Source organism: Notamacropus eugenii, chromosome 4 (assembly GCF_028372415.1).
Source record: "Notamacropus eugenii isolate mMacEug1 chromosome 4, mMacEug1.pri_v2, whole genome shotgun sequence".
Taxonomy (NCBI): domain Eukaryota; kingdom Metazoa; phylum Chordata; class Mammalia; order Diprotodontia; family Macropodidae; genus Notamacropus; species Notamacropus eugenii.
The window spans coordinates 247,468,579-247,494,290 of record NC_092875.1 but is presented as its reverse complement, the minus strand read 5'-3'; the positions used below and the strand labels follow the sequence as shown (position 1 = coordinate 247,494,290).

General features: G+C 40.1%; 1 protein-coding gene across 1 annotated transcript in view; it reads left to right on the top strand.

Annotated features, from left to right (window-relative positions):
* The first annotated feature begins 611 nt into the window (after window positions 1–611).
* The window catches only part of TMEM241 (transmembrane protein 241), a 208,670-nt gene continuing 183,569 nt past the window's right edge, over window positions 612–25,712 (top strand). Inside the window, exons 1-4 of the mRNA XM_072604385.1 lie at window positions 612–742; window positions 10,584–10,630; window positions 18,925–19,007; window positions 24,951–24,981. Coding sequence (XP_072460486.1) covers window positions 671–742; window positions 10,584–10,630; window positions 18,925–19,007; window positions 24,951–24,981 — 233 coding nt within the window. The 5' untranslated portion in view covers window positions 612–670. The remainder of the gene's footprint in view (window positions 743–10,583; window positions 10,631–18,924; window positions 19,008–24,950; window positions 24,982–25,712) is intronic.

The window sequence follows — 25,712 nt, the reverse complement described above, 5'->3', positions numbered from 1 at the left end:
GGCTTCGTGTCTGACTCCTCATCGCCTCTTTGGGGGGTCACCGGAGTCCTGTGCTATGTCCTTCTCCAGCTCATTTTCTGATGAAGAAACTGGGGCAAAGGTCGCCCGGGGTCACACGGCTAGGAAGCGTCAGATCAGTCTTCCCGACTCCGGGCCTTGCCCTCTGGGCACTATGGCGCCACCTAGCGGCCCTGGGTGAAAAGGCCTCACCTCGTGGAGCAGGCCCTGGGTGGGTGTGACTTCTCTTTATCGCTCTAGCACAGAGCCTTTCACCGAGCGGGGGTTTCCTGTTGAACGGATTTAAACTACAGAGATTTAGTGACATTTATCCAAGCTGCACGCTCGAATGGGGGCAGTTAAGGTCGCACTAGTTCTCCCCCCTCCCAACACAGAGCTGGGAAACTCCTCCCCTTCCCCGGCTCCGCACGCCTCGGCTGCCACAGGGAAGCCTTTCCCAGCGCCTTCCCGAAGCGGGTGGGGGAGGCCTCTAAAGGGGCATGGCCCCTTTAAGAAGGCGGAGCCCCGGAGGGCTGTCCCTTTCGCTGATTGGAGCCCGGGCGGAGCCACGCGAGTCTGTCGTGGCTTCTTGTCCTGGCCGCGGGCTGCAGCGCCCGGCGTTGGCTACCCGCGCTCCTTCCCTGGCCCGCCGGCCGGGAGGATGCTTTGACAGATGCTTCCCAAGCGGCCCTCCCCGGGCCTGACTTTCTGCGCCTTCTACCTGGCCTCCTACCTCACGAACAAGGTGAGAGCCGAGCCGGGGCGGCCCCGGGAGCTCGGGCGCCGCAGACAGCCCTCCGCTAGGACGGCCCGGCCGCCTCCGAGCCCCCTGCGCCTCGGCAGTCGTGCCCGGCCAGCCTGAGGAGTTCTGCTGAAGCCCTCGATTCGGTCCTCTGGCCCAGCCCCCGCGCGTCCTGCGCTACCGGCCCCGGGGTAGCGGGAGCGCCCGGAGGTCACCGCGCCCGGGTGCTCCTGCCCCTGTCACGGCTTTGGGGTGACGGAGGCTGAAGGGACCCGGCCGGTCCCGGCCGAGGGTGCTCTGACCCCCAGCCTCACCCCGTGCCGCTGCGCGCCCGGGACCAGGGCAGGGGTGAGAGTGAAGAATCCTCCCCATCCGCCTGTCAGAGGGAGGAGAGCCGCAAAGATCCGGGTCCGAGTCCTCCCCGAGGGACCCGCCCCTGGGGGCCCTGGCCGGGGCACTAACCCTTTCCTGCCTCCGTTTTCTCAGCGGTAAAATGAGGTCAGACTTCATCACGGATCCTTGGGTCTTCTCCAGCAGGATCCTGTCTTTTTCTTCCTCGTTCCTATGTATATGCTGCTGAATTTTCTTTGAAGTAATAAAAGCTTATATTGTCTCCACCCCATTCTTCTCAAAAGAAAAACAAAACAGGAACCCCTTTGTGTGTGTCTGCCCTTTAGCAGTCTGGGGAAGGCCATCAGTAGAGGCTTTAATTTTTATATGAATAGAATGAAATACGTAGGATAATAAAGGAAGCCACCTTTATTGAAATACAAACGCTATTCTTAGGGCCCACGTCCTAGAGCTGTTGTGAGGTTCAGATCAAATATCATCTGTAAAGCACTTCTCCCAGGGCCTGCCACATTCAGTTGTTGTGCTGTCGTGTCTGACTTTTCCTGATCCCTTTTTGAGGTTCTCTTGCCAGAGATACTGGAGTGGTTTTCCATTTCCTTCTCCAGCTCATTTGCAGAAGAGGAAACTGAGGCAAACAGGGTTGAGTGACTTGCCCAGGGTCACACGATTAGGAAGTGTTTGAGCTGGATTTGAACTTCTGGGCAGTGCTTAATCCACTGTGCCACCTTGCTGCAGTAGCTGCCTTACAGTAAGTGCTATATAAATGTTTGCTATGCAGTTATCAAAATATATATATTTTTTCAAAGGTTCATGGACCCCAGGTTAAGAATTCTCTCCTAAACAGATCTTTTCAACTCCTCCAATAATTCTTGCTCTGCCTACTTGTATTGAAGAAAATGTGCTGTGTAGACCTTGCTGTGGCAATGAGACCTGCTCTGCATCCCTAATTACTTGGCACCCCTCCCCCTATTTCCTTCCTCAGGTATTTTAAGTTATAAAATAATATCAAAATTTAAACACGAATTCTCATTTTAAAACAAGTATTATCACATGGCACAGTTAGGAAGTTTGAGTCTTGTCAGGAAACAAGAATAAGGTGGCAGCTGGATAAAGTTTGGAAATTATTATTCCATACAAGCTTTACAGTCTTTTAAAGGACACATCAAAACTAGGGTATTTTTTCCTAGATGCAAGAAGATGCTAGGCCAGAGTTGATTTGGGGACCAGTAAAGGAAAGAATTTGCTGAGGAGTCTGCCTTCAGCAAAATTATTTAATAAGTTTTAGACCTGGCATACCCTGAAGTGAGGTTGAAAGATAGGGATCAAATAAAGCCATCCACTTCTTTTACAGAAGAATAAACACATGCCTCACTGGCTAAAGAGACTTGCCTAAAGGTACAAAGGCCTTTGGCTGAAATTCAGCCTCTGCTCCTATCTCTAAATCCAAAATCCTTTTCACGCTGACACCTGCCTACTTTGGGGTATCTTGAGCCCTTTCCCATTCCTTTGCTCCCCTTTCTTTTTAGATTTCTACTTTGGATCTGTCTTTCTCCTTTGTATCTGTCCTTCCCCATTCTTCTTCCCCTGCCCCAATTCTGATCTTCTGTTAAGTCATTAGTTACCTAATTCTGTGTTTATTGTATGGTTGGTTGTTTCCTTTGTACTTGAAGAGGACCAAAATGACATCACCATGATAAAGTGAAGTTTCAGTGTGCCCAACTTTGGCTGATTAGACTAATATGAGCTCAGAATGCTCTACCACGGTTGGGCACAGGTAGTCCATGTGAATTTGGGGAGGTTACTCCAAATCTACGCATACTACATTTTCTTTGTTCTGTTTCAATTCTGCTTTGCTCAGAGAGCACAGCACTTTCTGATGTGGGCACGCTATGCGGAGCGGTCCTGTGCCAGTGTCTCCCATGTCACACAACCAAATCCAAAATTCTTGACGGTGTCCTTGTATCACTTCTTCTGGCCACCACGTGACCACCTGCCCCGTGTGAATTCTCCATAAAATTGTCTTTGGGGCAAGTGTATATTTTGCATTCCACCAACGTGGCCAGCTCATCAGAGTTGTGCTTTCTGAAGCACAGTTTGAATGCTTGGCAGTTCAGCTCCAGCAGGGACTTCGGGTGTCTGGTACCTTATCCTGCCATGTGATCTTCAGACGTCCTAAGACAGCTCAAATAGAAGCGATTCAGTTTCCTGGCATGGAGCAGAGAGCTAGGGACATTCTTCTTATTTTTTTGTATTGTCCTAAGCACTATGGAGAGTGTCTTAATAAATGTTTACTGAATACACGAATGTGCAAAAAACCTTATATTTCCTCCCCACAATCCTATGAGACAGATAAGGTGAATGTTTCATTGTGTCCCCATTGTACAGATAAAAGAAAAATCTTAGAGTGGTTAAGTGACTTTTGCATATTTTCACAGCTGGAAAGTCTTAGCTGGTTCTAAAATCAGGGTTTGCCATCTTCAAGTCTTATGCTCTTTTTAAAAATTTTAAATTTAAATATTACAAAAAGCATTTCCATATTCATTGCAGGACATAGCAAGAGGATTTCCCATGAAATAATGAATCTTTTATTCTCTATTCAGTTCGGAAAGGGAATAAATGTTGAGTAAGGTTAAAATATATCTCATTCTTGCTATTATTATCCTCATTTATTTGAGGAAATTGAGGCAGATACAGGCTAAGTGATTTATTATACAAAGTCACACTGTGAGTGAATTTGAACTCAAGTCTTCCTCAACCCCTGACCTAGTATCTATCCTACTGTGTTGCCTAACTGCCTCTATTAAGGTCAGATTTCTAGCAGACATTTATACCTTGGTGGAAATCAAAGCCATATATTTCTCTTCCAAGAACACTACATTTTAATTTAAATTGCAAGTTCTGTTTTACATTTAGGGATTTAAGGGTTGGTGGTGAGAGAGACAGTTTTTGATCAGGGAACTTTCCTGATATGACATCTTGGCCCTGTCTGGGAAGGTTGATGAAAATTCAACTTCTTCATTATAGCAGTAGTGACATTTATATGGCTTTATACATTTGTGAGGCTTGCAGCTTTATAATCTTACTTAAGTAAAGTATTTTTAAGGTAAGGAATTAAATTGTTTGTCACTCACTATCACTGTCTTCTGATGCCATTAACACTCTTTCCAGAGGCATCTGGTGGTAAAGTGGATAAGAGTGTAGGCCTGGAATCAGACCCCTGTTCAAATCTGGCCTCTGACACTTACTAGCTGTGTGAGCCTGGGCAAGTCAACCTTTCTCTGCCTCAGTTTCTTCAATTGTAAAATGGAGGGTAATAACTTCCCAGGGTTGTTGTCAGGATCAAATGAGATAATTCTTGTAGTGTAGTAGGTGCTTAATAATTGCTTATTTTTCTTCCTTCCTTCCTTCCTTCCTTCCTTCCTTCCTTCCTTCCTTCCTTCCTCTTAATTCTAACGGACATTCCAACCTAAATATTACTTAGTATCAAATTAAGTATTTTTTACTAATAAGAAATAGCATCCTCCAATCTTTTCCTGTTCCTTACCACTCATAAGTTAAAATTAAAATCTTTTTTGTTAAAGAAAAAAATCTGTATGTACTGAATAACTCTTTTTTTTAATGAAAAGAAAAGCCTTGGCTTATAAAAAAATCACTAAAATAGTTTCTCTGTAATGGTCTTAGTTCTCATTTCTTATATTCAAGATTTGTACATGTTCTTCATCTGAGAGCACTGTTTTCAAGTGACTTTTCTTTTGTTATAAAAGTATATTTAGTACAGTATTTTAATATATTCAGATTGTTATGTTGAAGAATTATGGAAAGTTGCTAATTCAGTGTAAAAGTCTAAAATATCAAATGAGGGAGATTCCACTAGTTTTCTCTAGTCACTTTCTCTTTTCTTCCTCTCCCCACCTTAAACATTAAAAACAAATGAACACAGAACTTTTTGTTTCATATACAAGTTTTATGATTCTTTAACATGTGAAGCAAGTACCTGAAATTGGATTGAAAGGTTGTAGAACTGTAATGACTGTTCATCTTTTTGTTACTTTTATAGACCACTGTTTCAAGGTAGCAAGATTTTTTTTTTTGATGAATGTGATCTAAACACCATATAGCATAGAAGTTCATAGCATAACTTTGATTGTAAAAAAATCTAGACCTAAAGATGCTAAGTGGTGGGAAATATGGGCCATTAAGTACAGCTTCCAAAGGTGTTACTGCCTCCCCTGCCCCAGAGAATTGGAGGAAAGATCAGAAAGTGGCACTTACTGAAATTGAAAGCTATTAATAATAGACATAAATAAGAATGTTTTCCAGTAACTTAGAAGGGGTAGGAAACATTTTTTTTGATCCTGTGTTTAGGCCTTAGGGAACCCCGCCCCCCCCATCCCTTTTTTTCTCTCTCTCTCTCTTTTTTTTTTTTTTTTTTTAAGGAGAGAGATTGAGAGAGAGAGAAAGAAAGAGAGAGGGTCTGGGAGAGGGAATAGGAGATAGAGAGGGAGGTCCTTTAGAGTTGTAAATTAGAACTATTCAATCTGTGGACTCTTTCTCCTGTTGGGCCCTTAATTGGACTAGAGACTAGAGACAGGACAGAATCCATAACATGCCATTATCAGAGACAGTTGGGTGGCACAGTGTTGAGCTGGGCCTGCAGTCAGGAAGATCTTTGTTCAAATATGACCTCACGCACTTACCAGCTGTGTGACCCTGGGCAAGTCAATGAACACTCTGCCTCAGTTTCCTCAACTGCAAAAGGGGGATAATAACTGCCCAGGGTTATTGTGAGGGTCGGATGTTGTAAGGATCAAATTAAAGATTATTAATTGAGAATTATCTTCTTCTCCCTCATGGGTAAGTGTTAGGACGTCAGGACTTCCCTGCCCATGCACTTTTCTCACCTTTTCTTGTTATGAAGTAAAAATTTCCCAGCTCTATGCTTATGGGACATTCAGCTTTCACTTAGCATTATGTACATATGTATGTGTATACATGTATAAATGTATGTTTCCGTATTGCTTTTGCTCTCATTTTCACACTCACAAATTAAGAGGCTGATGAGTTCCTCAGATTTATAGGAACTTTGGTTATCTATTTATTTACGTTGATCATTACACATCTTTACTCTGACACAGCTGTACCTGTTTTGGTAATGTTTTCATTTAAAGCAGAAAAGTGCACCTTTTGAGAGAAGCCTGACTTCATCAAGCTGACTCTGATAGGCTAATGTACAAATCAGCTGATGTCTCAGTGCCCCAAGGAATGCTTTAAGACTAAACCTGCACAGTTGCAAATCTGCTTTTGTAAGTGGAGTCCCATCATTCCCAATACCAATGAAGGGAAGGGAATAAGCATTTATATAAGCTCCTTTTTGTTTGTTGTTGGTGTTAGTTTTTTGCATTCTGTCAGACACTTTATGACCATGTAAGTCAGAGAACACTATCACGCCAAAGGGCTGCTAGCACAGGTTCCCTCTTGTTCTGGTCAGACAGGAAAGATGACTTTGAATGGGTTAATAATCTTACTTTATTTTAGCCTAGTCTTCTCAAAAGGGTTGCTGATAATGGGAGCATTCCCTAATCACCCTTCTCGAAAGGGATGGAGAAAAGGGGGGCAACTATCCCTATGCCTAGATAGGGTCCATCAAGACAGGCACAGCTTGTGCACTCCTCTAAGTCTCCTCAAGCTTCAATGGGTGCCGGTTGAGGCAAACACAGATTTCTCCTCAAGCCTTGATGGGGGCCAATCAAAGCATGTACAGCATTCCAGCTTGTGCATTCAACTGTAAGGGTTCCCCACTCACTGACTAGTGCCCACCTGCTTTATAGGGCATTAGACAAAGAAGGCATCTTGGCAGCAATAGTCTTACAAGTTTACATCCCCTCACCCTTGTATGTCACTGTGTAGTCACAGTAGATATTTATAATTTAATGTTTGTTATTTATCATTATATAATGCTGTGCAAGCATGGTGGAGATATTTTGAACCATAATTGTAAGAACTCATATCTAATACCTGGGAACAAGAGATTGTTATGGCTATGGATCCTGGGGAATGAAACTTTAAGAAAGAATAACAAAAATCTACTTTATGCACACTAAAATCTACCTTGCTTACACCCCTTTCGGGGTTTTCTTGGCAAAGATACTGGAGTGCTTTGCCATTTCCTCCTCTGACTCATTTTATAAATGAGGAACTAGAACTGAGGCAAACAAGTTTAAGTGACTGGCCCAGGGTCACACAGAGCTAGTAAGTGTCTGAGGCCAGATCTGAACTCATCAAGTTGAGTCTTGCTGCCTCCAGGCCCAGCACTCTATCCACTGTGCCACCTAGCTGCCCCTGTATAGCTCCTACTAAGCACTTTTACAAATACTATTTTATTTGACAGATGAATCCATAGGTCTGTTGCCCTCCCCTTTCTTTCCCCCTGCCATGCACCTTTTATTTCAACACTTTTTTTTTTTTTTTTTTTTTTTTACTGCATAGTAATAAGTACTTCCTTGAAATTTATAACCAATGACACCAGATAGAATGGTGGGTACTTAGGCAGATAATTCACTAGGCTGTGACTGGATTCATATCATATTGTCTAGGATTTTCATTGGTACCAGTAGCATCATTTTTTTTTTTGTATGAAAAATGCCCATCCTAATGGGTTGGAATCTGTGTATGTCTTTTCCATACTTTGTTTCTGTTTTAAAACAGCATTTCTGTGTCCAGCAGGACCAACAAAGTGTTTAATTAAAGGAAGGGTCATTCACTTGGTATCAACTCTTCACTCTATTTTTGTCCAGTGCAAAGATATGTGTTTCCTAATACATGACTTAACCGTGGGGAGAAATTATGGTAATGAATTAGGATCAAGACAACAGCTAAGCCCTTCTTTCTCTAGGCCAGTGGTTCTTGACCTAGGGTTCATGACTTTATTTAAAAAACTATTTTGATTACTGTATTTCAACATAATTGTTTTCCTTGGTAATCCTTTGTGTTTCATTTATGCTTTTAAAAACATTATTCTGAGAAGAGGTCTGTTAGCTCCACCAGACTGATAAAGGAGTCTGTGTCACAAAGAAAGGTTAAGAATCCCAGGTCTGGATTCTGATTAGTAGCACGCCAGAATGGAAACCGTAACATCTCAAACATCTCCTTCAATTCACTCACTTGTACATCACCTCTCTGTCTTCCTCTGAGAAACATAGACATAGCCTAGCTGGCTCATTGCAGGCTTATATTCTAAGTGGTGCTCTTTATCAACATGAATTGCTGCAGGGGACATTTCAAAAACCGTATATTTCAGTTTCTTTAGAGAATAGAGGCATATCACTAACAGTCACAATGGTGAATACAGCTTTAAGGTTTGGAAAGCACTTTAAATAATTAGGTGAAGCAGAATTTAAGTGGTGTTAATCTCCATTTTCTAGATGAAGAAAAAGTAGAGAGTTGTCAGAAATGGGAGTCAAACTCAGCTTTTCTGACCCTGAGGTCCCTGGTCTTCTTGGGCAAGCAACAGGCACTGAATAAATATTTATCTCTAACATTTTTAGAATTAATACCTTGTCACTTGTTTTTATATCAGCTGCATTTGCAGGTATATCCTTGACCCCTCCTTTTTCCCTGAGAGCTGTCCCTTGTCACAAAGAATGAAAAGGAGGGAAAAAAACAGTTCAGCACAGCTAAGCAACACCTTAACCGAATCTAGCAGAACATACTCTGTTTTATCCATAGTCTCTCACCTCTGCATAGAAGGAAGAAGGCATTTTCTCTCCTGGGCCAAGTTTGGTTCTTAGATTTACATGGTGTGTTGCTGTTCTGCTTTTTTTGAGAGGCAGTTAGGGGGCACAGTGGTGTCAGGAAGACTCATCTGACAAATCCAGCCTCAGACCCTAGCTTTGTGACTCTGGGCAAGTCACTTAACACTGTTTGCCTCAGTTTCTTCATCTATAAGATGAGCTGGAGAAGGAATTATCAAGCCACTCCAGTTATCTTTGCCAGAAAAATCTCAAATGGGGTTATGAAGATTCAACAACAGCTCATGGAGGAAGATCCATTTTCTTGATTATTACTCTGCAAAGCATGAATTAAGCCCACTTTGTAGTTATCTGGGATGCATACCCAAGGGGATATGTTGCCCAATAGGAAACATGCCTAACAACTCTAATCCACCTCCAGATCTACCAAGAATTGATAAAACCAAATGAAACACTTGATTTTTAGAAGTAAACTGTTTAAAGAACTGCAAAAACAAAGTATCTTCTTACAAAGACAAATAAAGCCACATGTTTTGGACCCTACTGGTGATTTCCTGGGTATAGTGAACTGTGGATGAGAAAACTTCTAGTAGCAATTAATAAATAATAAAGCACTTATTAAGGCCTTCCTACGTGAAAGGAACTGTATTGAACACTGAGGATACAGAAATAAGCAAGGAAGACAGTTACTGCCATCAAGAAGCTTGCCATATAAAGGGGAGCTTGAGTTGGAAAGAGGATGGGGTGGGGGAGTCAAGGGTACCAGGAGGCTGGTTGATACCTGCTGTATCTTAGAGAGTTGTCTAGGACAGCCATAATATAGGTCGTGCCATAGTGCACAGAGTGCCAGCCCTGGTATCTGACTCATCTTTCTGAGTTCAAACCTGGTCTCTGATGTTTCTAGTGACGCTGGGCAAATCACTTAACTACCTCAGTTTCCTCATCTGTAAAATGAGCTGGAGAAGGAAATGACAAACCACTTCAATATTTTTGCCAAAAAAAAAAAAAACCCAAGATGGGGTCACAAAGCTGCAAAAATGACTGAACAGAGACACTGAGGTTAAATGACTTGTCCAGGGTCACTAGACAATTTGTGTTTGAAGCAGAATTTGAACCCAAGTTTTCTTGACTCCAAGATTAGCTCTCTGTTGTCTGTTATGCTTAATAACTTTCAATGGCTCATTGGTTTGAACCTCCTCGATGGAGGTTTTTATCTTCCTGTGAACTGCTTTTAAGCAGTTTACAAACTTAATAACGTTTGTTGATTGACATAAATATGAGTTATTTGTTGACTGAAGATTAGATAATTGACCCGAGGTGGACATTATGAAGCAGTTTCAGCTTTTTCCTGGGGGGATTTGAATATGTCTATGTTGAGGGGACTGATTATTTGAACCTCTGGGACTTTGAGTGATTCATTGTACATGGTGCAAGAACAGGGCAGAAATGTTGAAAGAGGCCATCGTGCCCTAGTAGATAGAGAGATGGCCTTGGAGGCATAAAGACTTGAGTTCAAATTTTACCTCTGACGCATATTAACTGGGTTATCTTGGTCAAGAAACTTAATCTCTCAATGCTCTAGGCAACTCTCTTAAGACTGTTAGTTGTGGTGAAGATACCAACCTATGTCCATAGAGGATGTTTCTTCACTGTGGAAGATATCACAGTGAAATAACAGGTCAAGGAATTTCCTTATGGTACATGAGAGATTTTTAACATGTACAAACTTTGTATTTGTTTTTCAGTATGTCCTGTCTGTCTTGAAATTCACCTTCCCCACCTTATTCCAAGGGTAAGTACCTATTAAATACATTTGTATGAAATAAATGAGAGGTAAGCGGTGCTATAGTGTATAGAGCACATGGCTTGGAATCTGGAAGACTCATCTTCCTGAGTTCAAATCTGGCCTCAGACATGTAATAGCTGTGTGACCCTGGGTAAGTCATTACTGTAAGTAATGGGTAAGTCAAACTGTTTGCTTCAGTTTACTCATCTGTAAAATGAGCTGAAGAAGGCAATGGCAAACCCCTCCAGTATCTTTGCCAAGAAAACCCCAAATGGGGTCACAAAGAGGGCGACATGACTAAGAAGACAACAACAAAAAGGGATTCCTTAGAAATCCTGATTCAGTCTGAGTGATCTCTCCCTTCACCCCTAAATTTAGTCTAGTTCATTTATTACTATTCTCTTTTTTCCTCTAGTTTGGGGACCTCACAGTTCTTCCAAATTATAAGAATGAACTTTATTTTTATTAAAAAAATTTTAATAGATCTTTTATTTTTACATAACCTTCTGAATATGAGTCTTACTCAATAAGCCATCCTTTAGAACAGAACAGAAAGAGGAAAAGGAGTTCTGTACAATTAATCAACATATCTATTGAGTCTAAGACTTTTATTATTGCAGAGCAGGTTTTGACGCTCTCTCTGTCATAATCATTTGCTTTTTAGTGTTTCCTGCCAAAAAGTTGACAACCTGGGCTACCCTTTTGTACCTTCACTCATTTTCCTTGGCTCACTGGTTGAGATGGGAGAGTTAGGATATTCCTTGCTTCCCATTGCCATTTCCAAGTTCTCTCCCTACGTCCATCGCTCAGTAATCCGCCTTCCTTTGAGGTTCATGCTTTTCATATCTACCACCCAATCAATATCCCAGCAGCAGTTTTCTACAGACTCCCAGGTCAATCCCCTTCTTTCCTCAATATGTTGGGTACCTGACTTAGAGTTTTTCTCTTCTCCCCAACTTCTGCCTCATACTAGGAGACTTTAACATGCATATTAATTATCCATCAGACATCCTAATTGTTCAGTCCTTCAACCTCTTCACATCCCATGAGCTACTCCTTCATTCCGCTTCTCTCAACCTCACACAAAGATTGTTGTATCCTTGGTCTTGCCAAACCCACAAATGTACCTCCGTGTTTAAGAGTTTTGAAATCTCTTAACCTCACCATAATCTAGTGGCTTTTCACCCTTCCCTCTGCCTTGCTTTACATAATCCTTCTTTTTGTCTGCACTGTGACCTCTGATTCCTTGACCCCTTGATTCTCTCCCAGTCCATCTCCTCTGTACTAGCCACTGTCTCCTCTTCTGTCCATCTTGACTTCTTGGTGAATCAATTCAGTTTTATGCTGGCCTCCTCTCATGAACAAGACCTAACCCCTTTATCATATTTCTGTATTGCTCCCAGCCATGCTTCAGTCTTGGATCACTCCTACCACCTGATGCCTTCCTACATGTTATTGAATGAAAGTGAAGAAAGTCACACAACTGTTCTGATTGGGTCCACTACAAATTTACGTAACCTCAACTGGGCCCTCATTGCTGCTACGCAGTCCTATTATATCTCTTTTATCAACTTACTATCCCCCTCTCCCTGCTTTTCCAAATAAACCTTTTCATCCTTCCTCAAACTTCCTGTGGCTTCCCCCTTCTACCTTCTCAGCTGAGACCCTTGCCTCATAGTTTGTAGAAAAAAATTGAGGCAATTTGCCCTGAGTTTCCTTTTCTTCCTTCCTCATCTCATCTCGCTCAGGTGCATTCACCCACAGTTTTCCTCCTTTACCCTTGTTTCAAGTGATGAAGTGACATTACTCCTTACCAAGGCTAACCCCTCTACTTGTCCAAGCAATCCCATTCCATCCCATCTCCTTTAACAAGTTGCTTCCTCTGTCATTCCCCCACTTTCATTTATTTTCAGTCTCTCCCTCTCTACTTTCTCATTCCCTACTGCCTACAAATGTAACATATCTCCCTTACCCTGAAAAAAATCCTTATTTGACTCTTCTGAGTCTGCTATTATCCTATCTTTTCCCTTTGTAGCTAAGTTCTGAAAAAGGCTGTCTACAATAGGTGCTTTTACTTTCTCTCAGTTCACTCTCTTTTTAATCCCTTGCAGTCTGGCTTCTGACCTTATCATTCCACTGAAACTGCTCTCTCCAAAGTTACTAATGATCTCTTAGTTTTTTTTAAATTAATTAATTTTTAGTTTTCTGTATTCACTTGCACAAGATTTTGAGTATCAAATTTTCTCCCCATCTCTCCCCTCCACCCACCCCAAGACAGTGGACATTCTGATTACCCCTTCCCCCAATCTGTCTTCCCTTCCATCACACCCTTCTCCCCCACTTCTCTTATTCACTTCACCTCTATTTTCTTGTAGGGCAAGATTTCTATACCCCATTGCTTATATGTCTTATTTCCTAGTTGCCTGTACAAACAACTTTTAACATTTGTCTTTAAAACTTTGAGTTCCAACTTCTCTCCCTTCCTTCCTCCCCACCCCCACCCCACTGAGAAGGCAAGCAATTCAATATAAGTTATACATGTGTCATCATGCAAAATACTTCCATAACATTCATGTTGTGAAAGACTATATTTCCCTCTGTCTTATCCTGCCCCCCCATTCTCTTTTGACCCTCTCTCTCCTCAAAAGTGTTGACTTCTAATTACCTCTTCTTCCCATTTGCCTTCCCTTTCATATTCCCCCAGCCCTCACTTGTCCCCTTCCCCCCTTTTTTCCTGGAGTGTAAGGTAGAGTTTCATACCAAATTGAATGTGCATGTTATTCCCTCCTTAAGCCAAATCCAATGAGATTTTCCCTCTTACCTCCCCCCTCTTCCCCTGCATTGAAAAAACTTTTTCTTGCCTCTTTATATGAGATCTCCGTTTCTCCTCCCAATATATCCCTCTCTCACCCCTTAATTATATTTTTTTCATGCTTCTCTTGATTCTCGTGTTTGAAAGTCAAAGTTTTTATTTAGCTCTGGTCTTTTCGTCAAGAATGCTTTGAAAAATCCTCTGTTTCATTGAATGACCAGTTTTTCCCCTGAATTGTTATACTCAGTTTTGCTGGGTGGGTAATTCTTGGTTTTATGATTTCTTAGTTGTTGCATCCATTGACCTTTTCTCAGTCTTCATTCTCCTTGACCTCTCTGCAGCCTTTGACACTATTGATGACTTTCCTCCTTGATACTCTCTTCTTCCTAGGTTTTCTTGGTTCTTCTTCTACCTATCTGACTACTTCTTCTCTGTCTCCTTTTCTGGATCCTTCTTTAGATAATGCCCTCTAACTGTAGGTGTCCCTCAGGTTTCTGTCCTGGGCCCTCTATTCTTCTCCCTCTATACTACAGCTTTCAAATCCACCTTTCTTGCCTCAGTCACTCTGTTGATCTCCCATGGATTTAATTACCATTTCCAGACTGATGATTCTCAAATATACCTTTCTTGCCTTAGTCTCTCTGTTGAGCTCCAGTTTCACTTTTTCAACTGCCTTTCAGACATTTTGAGCTGAATGTCTGGTAGACATCTTAAAGTCAGCATGTCCAAAACAGGCCTCACTATCTTTCCCCTTAAATCCTACTCTACTCTTTACTTTCCCTATTACTTAGAGGTAATATCATCTTCCTAGGCTCACAACTTAGGAGTCATGCTGAATTCCTCTGTCTCATCCCCTATATCCAGGTTGTTGCCAAAGCATACATATATCACCTTTGTAACATCTCTCAAATATACTCCCTTCTCTCTTCTGACATTGCAACCACAACTCTGGTGCAGGCCATGATCATTTCACCATCATCTCATAACTATAATATTCTGTTGGTGGGTCTGCCTGACTCAAGTCTCTCCCCCATTTCAATACATCCTCCATTTAGCTACTTAAGTGATTTTCCTAAAGCACAGTTCCAAACATGTCACTCCCTTACTCAATAAAATCCTGTTGGAGCTGTGGCTTCCTGTTGCTTCCTGGATCAAATGTAGAATGCTTTGTTTGGAATTCAAAGTCCTTTGTATCCTAGCCCCCTCCTATCTTTCTACTCCTCTTATATCTTACTCCCCAACATGTAGACTTGGATCCAGGGATACTGGACTCATGGCTGTTCCACGAGCAAGACACTTCATCTCTCAGATCTGGGCATTTTCCCTGGCTATCACCCACTGTGAGAATAATTTTGATACGCCCTACTCAATTTAATTAGTATTTACTCAATTCATTGTCATTTAATGGGTATCATTGATTGTAATAGTTAATTAAGTAGAATAGGATTAAGTTGGAGTAAGTTCTGATAATTAATGATGTTAGGATAAGAATTAGGATTAATTAATCTGCTATGTATTGATGATAATATCCATGTATTGATGATTATAGCTGGTAGATTTATACTGTGTAGATTTATAGTGTGATATTTAGGCCTGCATTAACCTGTGTTGGGGATAGAGATAGGGATAGAGACTTGCTGCCCTATTCCCTCGTTCCTTTCTACCCTGGAAGCTACTGTGTTCTGGAAAACCACAGCTTTCCCATCCTTTTGCACCTGATGATTGTAACAAACAAGTAAAAAGCCTCCAAATCTTATTGCTTAGTCATTGACTAAATTCTACTAATTGATGGCATGTGGAAAGCTTGGTGACTTAACTATGGTGATTGATGGACATCTCCCTTGAGCAAATGGGAATTCCTTCTTTTGGTTACTTCCTGTAGCCAGACATCGAGTTTCCACTTCCTGTCCTTGACCAAATCGTATAATGTTCCTCTTTTTGGAATTGACCAGTTGAAGAATTGTACCACTCTATTGTATTTTCAGTACTCTCATTCTCCATGAACATGCCTGGCCATTGGACACAAAGGGGTCATTACCGCAGAGGCGAATCTTGGATCCAGTTTTTTTCTTTTTTTCTTTTTTAAGTGTATTCCGCCCTCCCCCAGTTACATGTCAAGAAAATTTTTAGCATTAATTTTTACAAGCTTTTGAGTTTCAGATTTTTCTCTCTTCTTCCCTCCCCTCTCTTCTTCTGAAAATGGTAGGCAGTTTGATATAGTGTATACATGTGCTGTCATGTAAAACATATTTCCATACTAGTCACAGTTGTGAAAGAAGAAACAGATCAAAAGAAAAAAAACACAAGAATTAAGTGAGAAAAATGTGCTTCTGTCTGCATTTACAATCCATCGGTTCTATATCTGTTTATGGATAGCATTTTCCTTCATGAGACTTTGTACTTACCTTGAATCATTGTGTTGCTGAGAAGAGCAGAGCTAATGTTGCTGATACTGTTTACAATGTTTTCTTGGTTCTGCTCATTTCACTTTGCATCTATTTGTACAAGTCTTTCCAGGTTTTTCTGAAATCTGCCTGTTCATCATTTCTTATTGCACAATAGTAAGTATTCCATTCCATTCATATACAACAGATTGTTCAATCATTCCCCAATTGATGGGCATCCCCTTAATTTCTAATATTTTACCACCACAAAAAGGGCTGGTACATATATTTTTAAACATGTTGGTTGGATCCAGTTTCTTAAGGTTGACCAGTTTCTCTAATAAACTGAAAATGCTCAGAATCCCTCAGTGACATTTTGCACATTGGATTGGAATTTGGGGTCACACCATGCTTGGAATTCTTTCCCTCCTTTGTTACCACTACTGACTCCCAGACTTCCTGTAAGTCCCAATTAAAATCTTACCTTCTAAGGGCTTTTCCAGTCCCTCTTGATTCCAGTGCTTTCCTTCTTTTAGTTATTTCCTATTTATTCTATATTGTAGCTCACTTTTTATCTATTTATTCACACACTATCTCCCTGATTAGATTGTAAGATTTTTGAGGGCAGGGGCCATCTCTTGTCTCTTTTTGTATTACTGGAGCTTAGGACAATACTTGGCACATTGTAGGATCTTAATAAATGTTTATTGATTGATTGAAAAGAAGAACTAAAGGGCTTGGATAATTGAGAATTACAAGTATGGATATGATCCTTCAAAAGAAGTCTGATACTATGAATATGTCAATATTTCTTTATTTTTTTGTGATTCCTTTGTAATTCTGTGTATTTGTAAAATTAAATTTATTTTTTTAGTTTTTACCATTCACCTCCCTAAGATTTTGAGTTACAAATTTTCTCCTCATCTCTCCCCTTCCCTCACCCCAAGATGGCATGTAATTTGATATGGGCTCTACATATACATTCATATTAAACCTATTTTCATATTACTCATGTTGTAAAGAAGAATTAGAACCAATGGGAGAAACCATGAGAAAGAAGAAATAAACAAAAAAAAGAGAGAGAGAAAGCAAATAATATGCTTCTACTTGCATTCAGACTCCACAGTTCTTTTTCTGAATGTGGAGAGGGTTTTCCATCATGAGTTGTCTTAGATCCTTGCATTGCTAAGAAGAGATAGGTCTGTCAGAGTTAGTCATCACACAGTGTGATTGTTGCTGTGTACAGTGTTGTCCTGGTTCTGCTCGCTTCACTTAGCGTCAGTTCATGTAGGTCTTTCCAGGTTTTTCTGAAGTCGGCCTATTCATCATTTCTTATAGCACGATAGTATTACTTGTTCAGCCATTCCCCAGTTGATTGGCATCCCTTCAGTTTCCAATACTTTGCCACCACAAAAAGAACTGCTATAAATATTTTTGTACTTGTGGGTCAAATATATCAATTTTTCAAAAGATCCATCTTGTAAGTAATCCCTTCACCATTATAGGTCACTGTATTTTTGGTTGATGGTCTTCACAAGTTATTGTAGCCAATATTTTGGTGAAGATCCTCTCAGAATTTAGTTCCACTAGACCTCAGGTGACAAATAGTCCATGGCTGGGCCCCTATTCAAAGTCTTTCTAAGTTGAATAGGACCTACGAGTGCTTGTTTCTTAAGAAACTAGGGGCACTTCCATGCCACAGTAAAGCAAGAGAATCATCAAGGTAGGACTATCTTATGGAGCTGGTGTCTCAGATAAAATGGAACATCCCTATGATGAGGAAGTTATTTAGTTTTTAGGTACCCATAAGTCTTCAGGTATATGGCAACCAAAACAAAACAACTAATTACTTAGGTCTTTAGCACCCAAGTACAGTATTGTAGCAATGTCTAGCAATTGATTAATCAAAAAATATTTATTAAGCAGTTACTACTTAGGTGAATGAAACAGTTACTACTTATAGTACCTTATGTTTTACCAGGGAAGATCCACATTTTGATCTGTGATTGAATGCAGCCCAGTGACCAAATGTTGTAATGTTCTGTTCAGTGTTTTGGAGCACAGAACGTGATTTACTAAACTTGACCTGCTCTGGCTTCAAACTGTTTGGACCAGTCTAATTTGGAGGAATAAAGAAGGGGCAAATCTCAGGTGCCAACTTGCCTCCTTTTTTTGCCCCTTTGTAGTCCCTCACAGCTGCTTTTACTCCTGAAAATTAGCTTGTAGCTTAAAGCCATAGGCATAGAGAATGCTAAAGATTTTCTTAGTTACTTGATTTGAAACTTGAGAGAACTGGGCTCTTCCAAAATAGACATACTCCAAAAATCTGAATATTTTTATTCCATATGGCAGTCAGAAAAAAAGAAATATATCAGCTTACTCCAGTAGAAGAAAACTACTAGGGAAAAAACAACATCCTTGGAAAATAAGACTTTAGGCAGCTTTGTTGTTAAATGCCAAATATTTAGTGGGATGTAAAAAATTACTACCATAAATGCAACCAATTTCTAGTCCTGTGCTTGATAGGAATAAGGACCATGAAAGTTTCCTGTGTGGGAATGCCTGTCTACAGGTAGAAAATTGGGGGAGGGAAGAGAATAAGCATTTATTAAGTGCATACTATATGCTAGGTACTGTGCTAAGTGTTTTCAGTAGCACTTTGTTATTATTGTTTCAATTTGTTTTCAAGAAGTAATATGTTACTTAATCTTCACAACAACTCTTGTGAGGTAAATGCTATTTTTGTCCCAGTTTTATGGTTAAGGAAACTGAGGCAAACAGAAGTTAAGTGATTTGCCAAGGGTCACACAGCTAGATTTGAACTCCTGTCCCAGTGCTTCATCCACTGCATCACCAAGAACCTGTTTTAAAAGGCTTAAGAAGTGCCAAAAAAGTATAGATTACATAGGAAACTATTCTGTTCCTGGCCATATTCTCCCTTGAAAGAGGCATTGGTCTCTCTCAAGGAAGGAAATATCTGTAAAATAATTAAACGTGTTTGCATTTGATGTTAGGCCATGAATGTTCTTGGATTGTAGACAGTATGTTTAATGACAGTCGTTTTATCCGCTGTGATCTTTCTGTTGATAACTGTATTATTTCAGGTGGCAGACATTAATTGGCGGACTTTTGCTTCACATTTCTTGGAAGCTGGGATGGGTGGAGATCAACAGCAATTCCAGGTATGGTGAATTCTGCCTTTGCATGATTCATAAACTATTTATTTTTTAACATCTGTTCCTTTCTGAGGTTTTTTTCTGACTTTGATTTTTGAAAATATAATGGTTTGAGTTTTCTCTGAGACATAGGTTAACTCATAACTGGGATATGATAAAGAGTGTAAGACTTAGATCGATGTGTAGTACACTAATACAATGATTATAACCTATTATTAAAGTTGATTTGTTAAAATATCTTAGGGCTTGTAATATTTTTCACTAACTAGAGAATCTACTCTGGTAGATTCTCTTTTCACTTTTCCCCATCCTAGCTAAGCCTATTCTCTTACTATCCTGCATGTAACCATGGTGAAGCTATGATAATAATGCCCAATAACTGACATTTTTCGTCACTTTAAAATTTGCAAAGCACTCTCTATTCTTCAGCTTACTTGATTCTCATGACAACTCTCTGAAGTAGGTATACCCATTTTTACACACGAGTCAAATTGACAAAAATTTATTAAGTGCCTGCTTGTGCCAGGCACTGATTGAGGCTCCCAGGATTAAAAGGCAAAAAAAAATTAGTCCTTGTTCTCAGGGAACTCACAGTCTAATGGAGGAGACAATATGCAAACTATTTACCAACAGGCTATGGACAGGATAAATGAGGTGTAATCTCAGAGGGAAGGAACTGACTGTAAAGCAAAAGGCTTCTGGTGTAGAAGGTGTGATTTTAACTAAGACCTGAAGAAAGCCAAAGAAGCCAGAAGTCAGAGAAGGAATAAGAGCATTCTAGGCTTGGGTGCAGAGAGTGAAAAAACCCAGAGTCCAGAGATGGGTGTCACAGAGTATGTGTATGTGGAAGGGAGCAAGTCATAAGAAGACTGGAAAGGTATGATGAGATCAGGTTTTAAAAGCCAAACATGATTTCATATTTCATCTTGGAGGTGATAGGGAGCCGTTGGAGTTTATTGAGTAGGGAGGTGACATGGTCAGCCCTTCATTTCAGGAAGATCAGATTGACAGCTCGGTGGAAGATGAACTGGAAATGGGAGAGAGACCCGTCCTCTTGCTGCAAGGTAGGGAGACAACCCAGCAGGCTATTACAATAGTCCAGGTGTGAGATGATGAGGGCCTGTATCATGGTGGTGGCAGACGGGTCAGAGGAGAGCCGGAGGCATATGGAGTGTGGTTGTTATGAAGACCAATGATATCAGGAGGAGGAGGATGTCTTGACTTGCAAATGAATTGGATTTAAGTGAGGCAGGCTGTGCAAAATCATCAGCCTCACTCTCTCCTCCAGGGACATTTGAATCCAGTGTCAAGACTTTAGTCAAGACAGCTGGCAGTGGCCCAGCAGGCATATAGAAGACATGTTATGAAGGTAGAATTGACAGGACTTGGTAATTGATGGGATCTGGGGGGTTGGTGGTGAGAGAGACTAAGATATTGAGAATGACATTTAGGTTAGGAGGCTAGGTGGCTAAAAGAATGATGGTATCCTCAAGAGGAATAGAAAAGTTAGAAAAAAGGGAGACTTTAGGGAGAAGGATAATGAATTCAGTTTTAGACGTGTTGAATTTAAGATACCTATGAAAGGTCACGTATGAAATATCCAAGTCATTTGGAGAGATGAGACTGGAGGTTAGGGCTATATAAATAGATCTAAGCATCATTTTGGCATAGAGATAATAATTTAATCAATGGAGTTGTTGAGATGACCAAATAAAATAGCATAGATAGAGAAGACAGCCCAAGATAGAGCCTTGGCAGGATACTTATGGTGAATGGGGGCAACCTGGCTGAAGATTTAGTATAGGAGACTGAGGAGTACTCGGGTATGAGAAGAATCACAGGTGACAGAAAACCAAAGTTAAAGGACTTGTTCAGGTTCACTTAGCAAGGAATTCTCAGAGATGGGATTCAAACCCAGATCTCTTTCTTAATTCCATCAGCAGTCTTTTTAGTTTATCTTGCTTTGTTTCTATATGCAAATTAAATTAAGGTTTCTCAATTATTTAGTTAATTTTCTCAGTGTAGCAATCTGATTCAGATTATTCAATCCAACAAATCCATTTGATGGTCTTAATTATTATTATTTTGATGACTTCAGATTAACTCAAGTTAATTAACTGCTTAATTAACTTAACTACTGGAGGTAGTTAAATTGCTACCTTCATTCAACACTAACAGTGACTTCTATATCGTAGGTGTTTAGTAAGTGCTTGTTGGATCTGCCGAAAAGAATTTATGTGTTTATTGCATTCAGATTTCTCAGCAATTATAAAATCCCCTGAAAAGTTAGTAAAGAAAAATCACAAGAGAGGCTGAGTTTGTTGCTTTTTAAAAAAAATTGTCTATTGATATTTTTTTTAGGTCTGTTGGATTTTTTTTTTAAGCTCTTAAATGATTGAGTGTTGGTTAATTTATAAGCCTTTGTCAAGTGATACCACTGTAGATTGTAAGAGGTAATACACTACACAAAATGCCTAACTTTACCAGTAGGGAGTAATTATTTTCCTGATAGCATTTGGTTAATAATAATAAATTAATATTTTTATGGCATAGTTTTTTTAATTTGAAAATTAAGATCATTTCAGGATTTTGTAAAGATTGACAAATAGAAGTCAAGCACAGGCCTTTCGCATGAAGTTATTTGTCCTTTAAAAGAACATTATCATAGCATTACGTTTTTGCTTGATATAGTAGTAGGTCTTTAAGGGAGCTTCTTATGTCCACAATAAACATTCAGACTTCCTTAGAAAATAAAATCCTGTGAAAAAAATTTCTATAAAGAATGCACTAAGTTACAGTTTTCAGATAATACAAATCTGAAAAACTTTTGGGGCTTCAGGTTATCAGAGGAAAGAGAAAGCTGATTCCAAATCATAAAAATTCATGTTAATTTTCCCCAGAAATTTGTGGCTATATCCCAGTAGATTTTGTTGTCATTAAGGAAACTGCAATTTACAATTACAATTAAGTTTTAATTAAGGAAACTGCAGCTAGATCGGATTCTAAGGATAGTATTTCTCTTTTAATCAGTTTTCTCAACTTGATGGTCTAGTTATTAATATGTTGAAAATATGTAAGATTTGCAAATATGAGTCAGCCTCTGGCCACATATTGTCCTGATTCCATAAAAGTGACTCTTGTCTGAGTCATTTTCCTTTAAGGCTTATTTGCCAAGGCTGTTGGTCATTAGCACCTAATCCTGAATGATCACAGAGTCTTCTGTTTTAAGAAAGATACCCGCTGTTTCTTGGGCCACATGTTTGTTGTTATTGTTGTATAGCAGCTGCTGTGGTTGCCAAATCCTTGGAGGACTTTTAATGTGATTTTTCTAACAGATGTTCAGTCCCTTGCAGAAATAGTTATGCACTTTTGAGCTGTGATCCTATGGGAACATTGTGACCCATTATGCCTTAAGTGGATATACTTGAGAGTGTTCTGAAGTTATAGTTTGGCAATTTGTCCCGCTTGAAGATGGAAGAGTTAGTTCTATGGAATGCATGTTTTCAAGGCACTTACAATTTACATCTAATACTTTTAAAATAATTTGCTGTGATTGCTCAGAACTCAAAAAGTGGCTTTCAGTCTCCTCCTACTTACCACTTTTCAACCACTTTAACAAGATAGAAAATGATTTTGAAGTGAGAGAAATTGTATTGGCTTAACACAAATGCTGTAGCTGTGATTTTAGTTAACATTCCCTTCTCCAGTTTGTGAAAGAAGGTTGCCAGCTGATCCAACAGAAGCTTCCCTAGCTCTCTTACCTAATTTTCCATCAGGGACCTTGCTAGAGAGCCATCAAGATATGTCTTGACTAAAAATCCCAAACTAGTAGCTATATTCCCAATAAGTGAAAACAGTTAATTAGGGACCTACTTATACCTCTAAAGAAATATAGTGTTATATACTTATACTTTTATAGTAAAGAAAAATCAGTTTACTTTAAAGCAAAAGTCTACCTTCATTAAAAACCAGTAATCATACAGTCCACAGATATTTACGATACCTACTATGTGCCAATCACTGTAATATATGCTGGGGATCCAAAGACAAAAGTGAAATAGTTTCTGCCTTCAAGGTGCTCACATTCTAAAGGAGAAAGTCATATTAGTACAAGAGATACAAGATCGTTTGAAGAGAAGGTACTAGTAGCTAGGGGTATTAGGAAAAAGCTTCCTTTTGTTCCGAGCCTTGAAGGAAATTGTGGATTCTGAAGGCATATTCCAGGCAGAGGGAATAGATAAGGCAAAAACATGGAGACTAATGATGGAGGGCCACATATGAGGTGCAGTAAGAAAACCAGTTTGGCTAGACTGACTGTTCAAAGGAAAGTAACGTGTAAATAAATCTGAAAACTAGGGTCGGGTTGTAAAGGGCTTTAACTACCAATATAGGAGTTATTTGGATTTTCCAAGATAAGATCAAATTTATATTTGATCCTAGAGGTAATAGGGAACCCTGGAATTTGAGTGACATGGTTAGACTTGTGGTTTTATATCACTTTAACAACTGTTACAGGCCTACTGCTAGATAATGATGGTATAAATTATCACAAGTAAGTTTGATTTTCATTAGTATTTCATAACCTTGACCCTGCCCATGTTGGTGGTGTGGGTCTTATGATAGTAAATGATTATCTTTTTTTTTCTTAACATTCATTTAAAAATTTTGAATTCCAAATTCTCTCCCTTCTTCCAGTCCCTCCCCCACCCATTGGGAAGGCAAGCAGTTTGATACTCTTTAGACATGCAAAATCAAACAAAACATATTTCCATATTGACCATGTTGCAAAAAAAAGCTAGAAAAATAAAGAAGATAAAATGCTTCAGTCTGCGCTCAGAGTTCGTCAGTTCTCTCTCTGGAGGTGGATAACATTTTTCCTTACGTGAGTCCTTTGGTATTGTCATGAATTATTGCGTTGATCATAAAACTTTCATAGTTGATCATCATTACTATATTGCTGTTACTACCTACAGTGGTCTCCTGGTTCTACACATCATGTTTCCACCAGTTCATACATGTCTTCCCAGGTCCCAGTGATCTTTAAAAGAAGCAAATAGGACACAGATGCCTGAGTTTGCTATGGCTTTTATGTTGCCGAGTCCTTTGGAGACGTGTTATAACACAATGTGTCTCATTCTGTTCCACTGAACTTGGAATTACGCCAAGTTGTGTAAAAGGTTCTACAAAGAGAAGAGTTGTCATGGTGGACAAACACACTCAACAAACCATGATGTTTGTGTTGGTCTTTTTCTGCTAAGTGGTACTACAGCTGTTGCTCAGTCTAGGGGGGGTGGGGCAGGGATGGTAGTACCTGTGACATAGAACCTGATGATTGGGAAGAGACTACAGTTTCCCTTTCACACTGGAAAATCTATGTAAAATTTTTTGGCCCTCTCTTCGTACCAGAAGTCTGAATTATGATGGTAATAAAAGATAAAACATATTGATATTATACAATATTATGCATATATTTTATGTATCTCTGAGTTTTTAATACTTTTTCTATGTTGTCTGCTGGCCTTTCCCCATGATATATCAAAACCGAAATGGGTAGGGTTGCAATGTGGAAGGGTTAACTGTACTTCCTCCAACCTCTGGTGCCTGTCTTAATTAAGGCTGCTGCCAGATGCAGTGACCTAGGTCTGAGGTGAAGACTGGGCTGGGCTGACCTGAGTCAAAAGCATCTCCAGTGCCCAACACTTGGGGCAGTAATGGGAGCAGTAGCACCAGGGTTACCCCAGATGCTCCAGTCTCTGCGCCCTGAATCTGGATTCTGACTTGATGTTTTTGCCACAGATGCCCAGGTCCTTTTGTGGAAGGAAAGAAGAATTACTGAAATAAACGTCCTTGTCATTTCACTCTCAGGACTGTTTGACTGCATTGTAGTTGGAGCATTTGATATAGCCAGGGGCCGTGGTCCTCACTCACAGCCCCTCAGTCTTTTCACACTACAGCAATTCTTGCCTTTCTTCTGTTTTCCCAGCTGTGTTCCCATCACTCTCATTTTCCTTGACTGATTCTCACGTCCCCATTTTCTCCCCCTTTTCCCCTTTGCTCTGACATTCCTTCACTCCTTGCTTTGTTAATTTGTTCTACTTTCCCTTTTGCCCGGCTCCTCCCTATTAAATCTCACAGAGGCCCCCCATCAGAGTTGGGGAAAGCCCTTCCTAAATTCTTATTTTCAGCCACATTTGGTCTCCTCCAGCAGTGGATCTTGAGAGGACAGGATTTGTTCTTTCCTTCAGGGCCACACTGACCCAGAGTAAATTGCCATAGTAAGGTTCCTCATCTTTTCCTACTGGTCTTGTGGAGAATCCCTCCCAGGGGAAGAATACAGCCATGATCCTTATGGAACTCCCTTTTGATATTCTGCCCATGAGCGTGTGAAGCCTTTTCTTCTTGGGCACAAAGAAAGTGTTTATTTTTCTTTTTTTGGAGGTACTCAGCATTAAGTGACTTGTCCAGGGTCACACAGCTAGCAAGTGTCTGGGCCAGATTTGAACTCAGGTCCTCCTGACTCCAGGGTTAATGCTTTTTCCACAGCACCAGCTAATTGCCTCTTCATCTTTCTTTTTAAATAGTTTACCTTGTATTTCCACTGGCATTAAAAAAATGTTTTTTCTACCTTTACTACTAGGTTACTTCCAAAATTTGGTTTAAAACCAAAGGTGCTTACCACCACAAAATGATTAAATCATTTCTGTAGCACGTAAAAG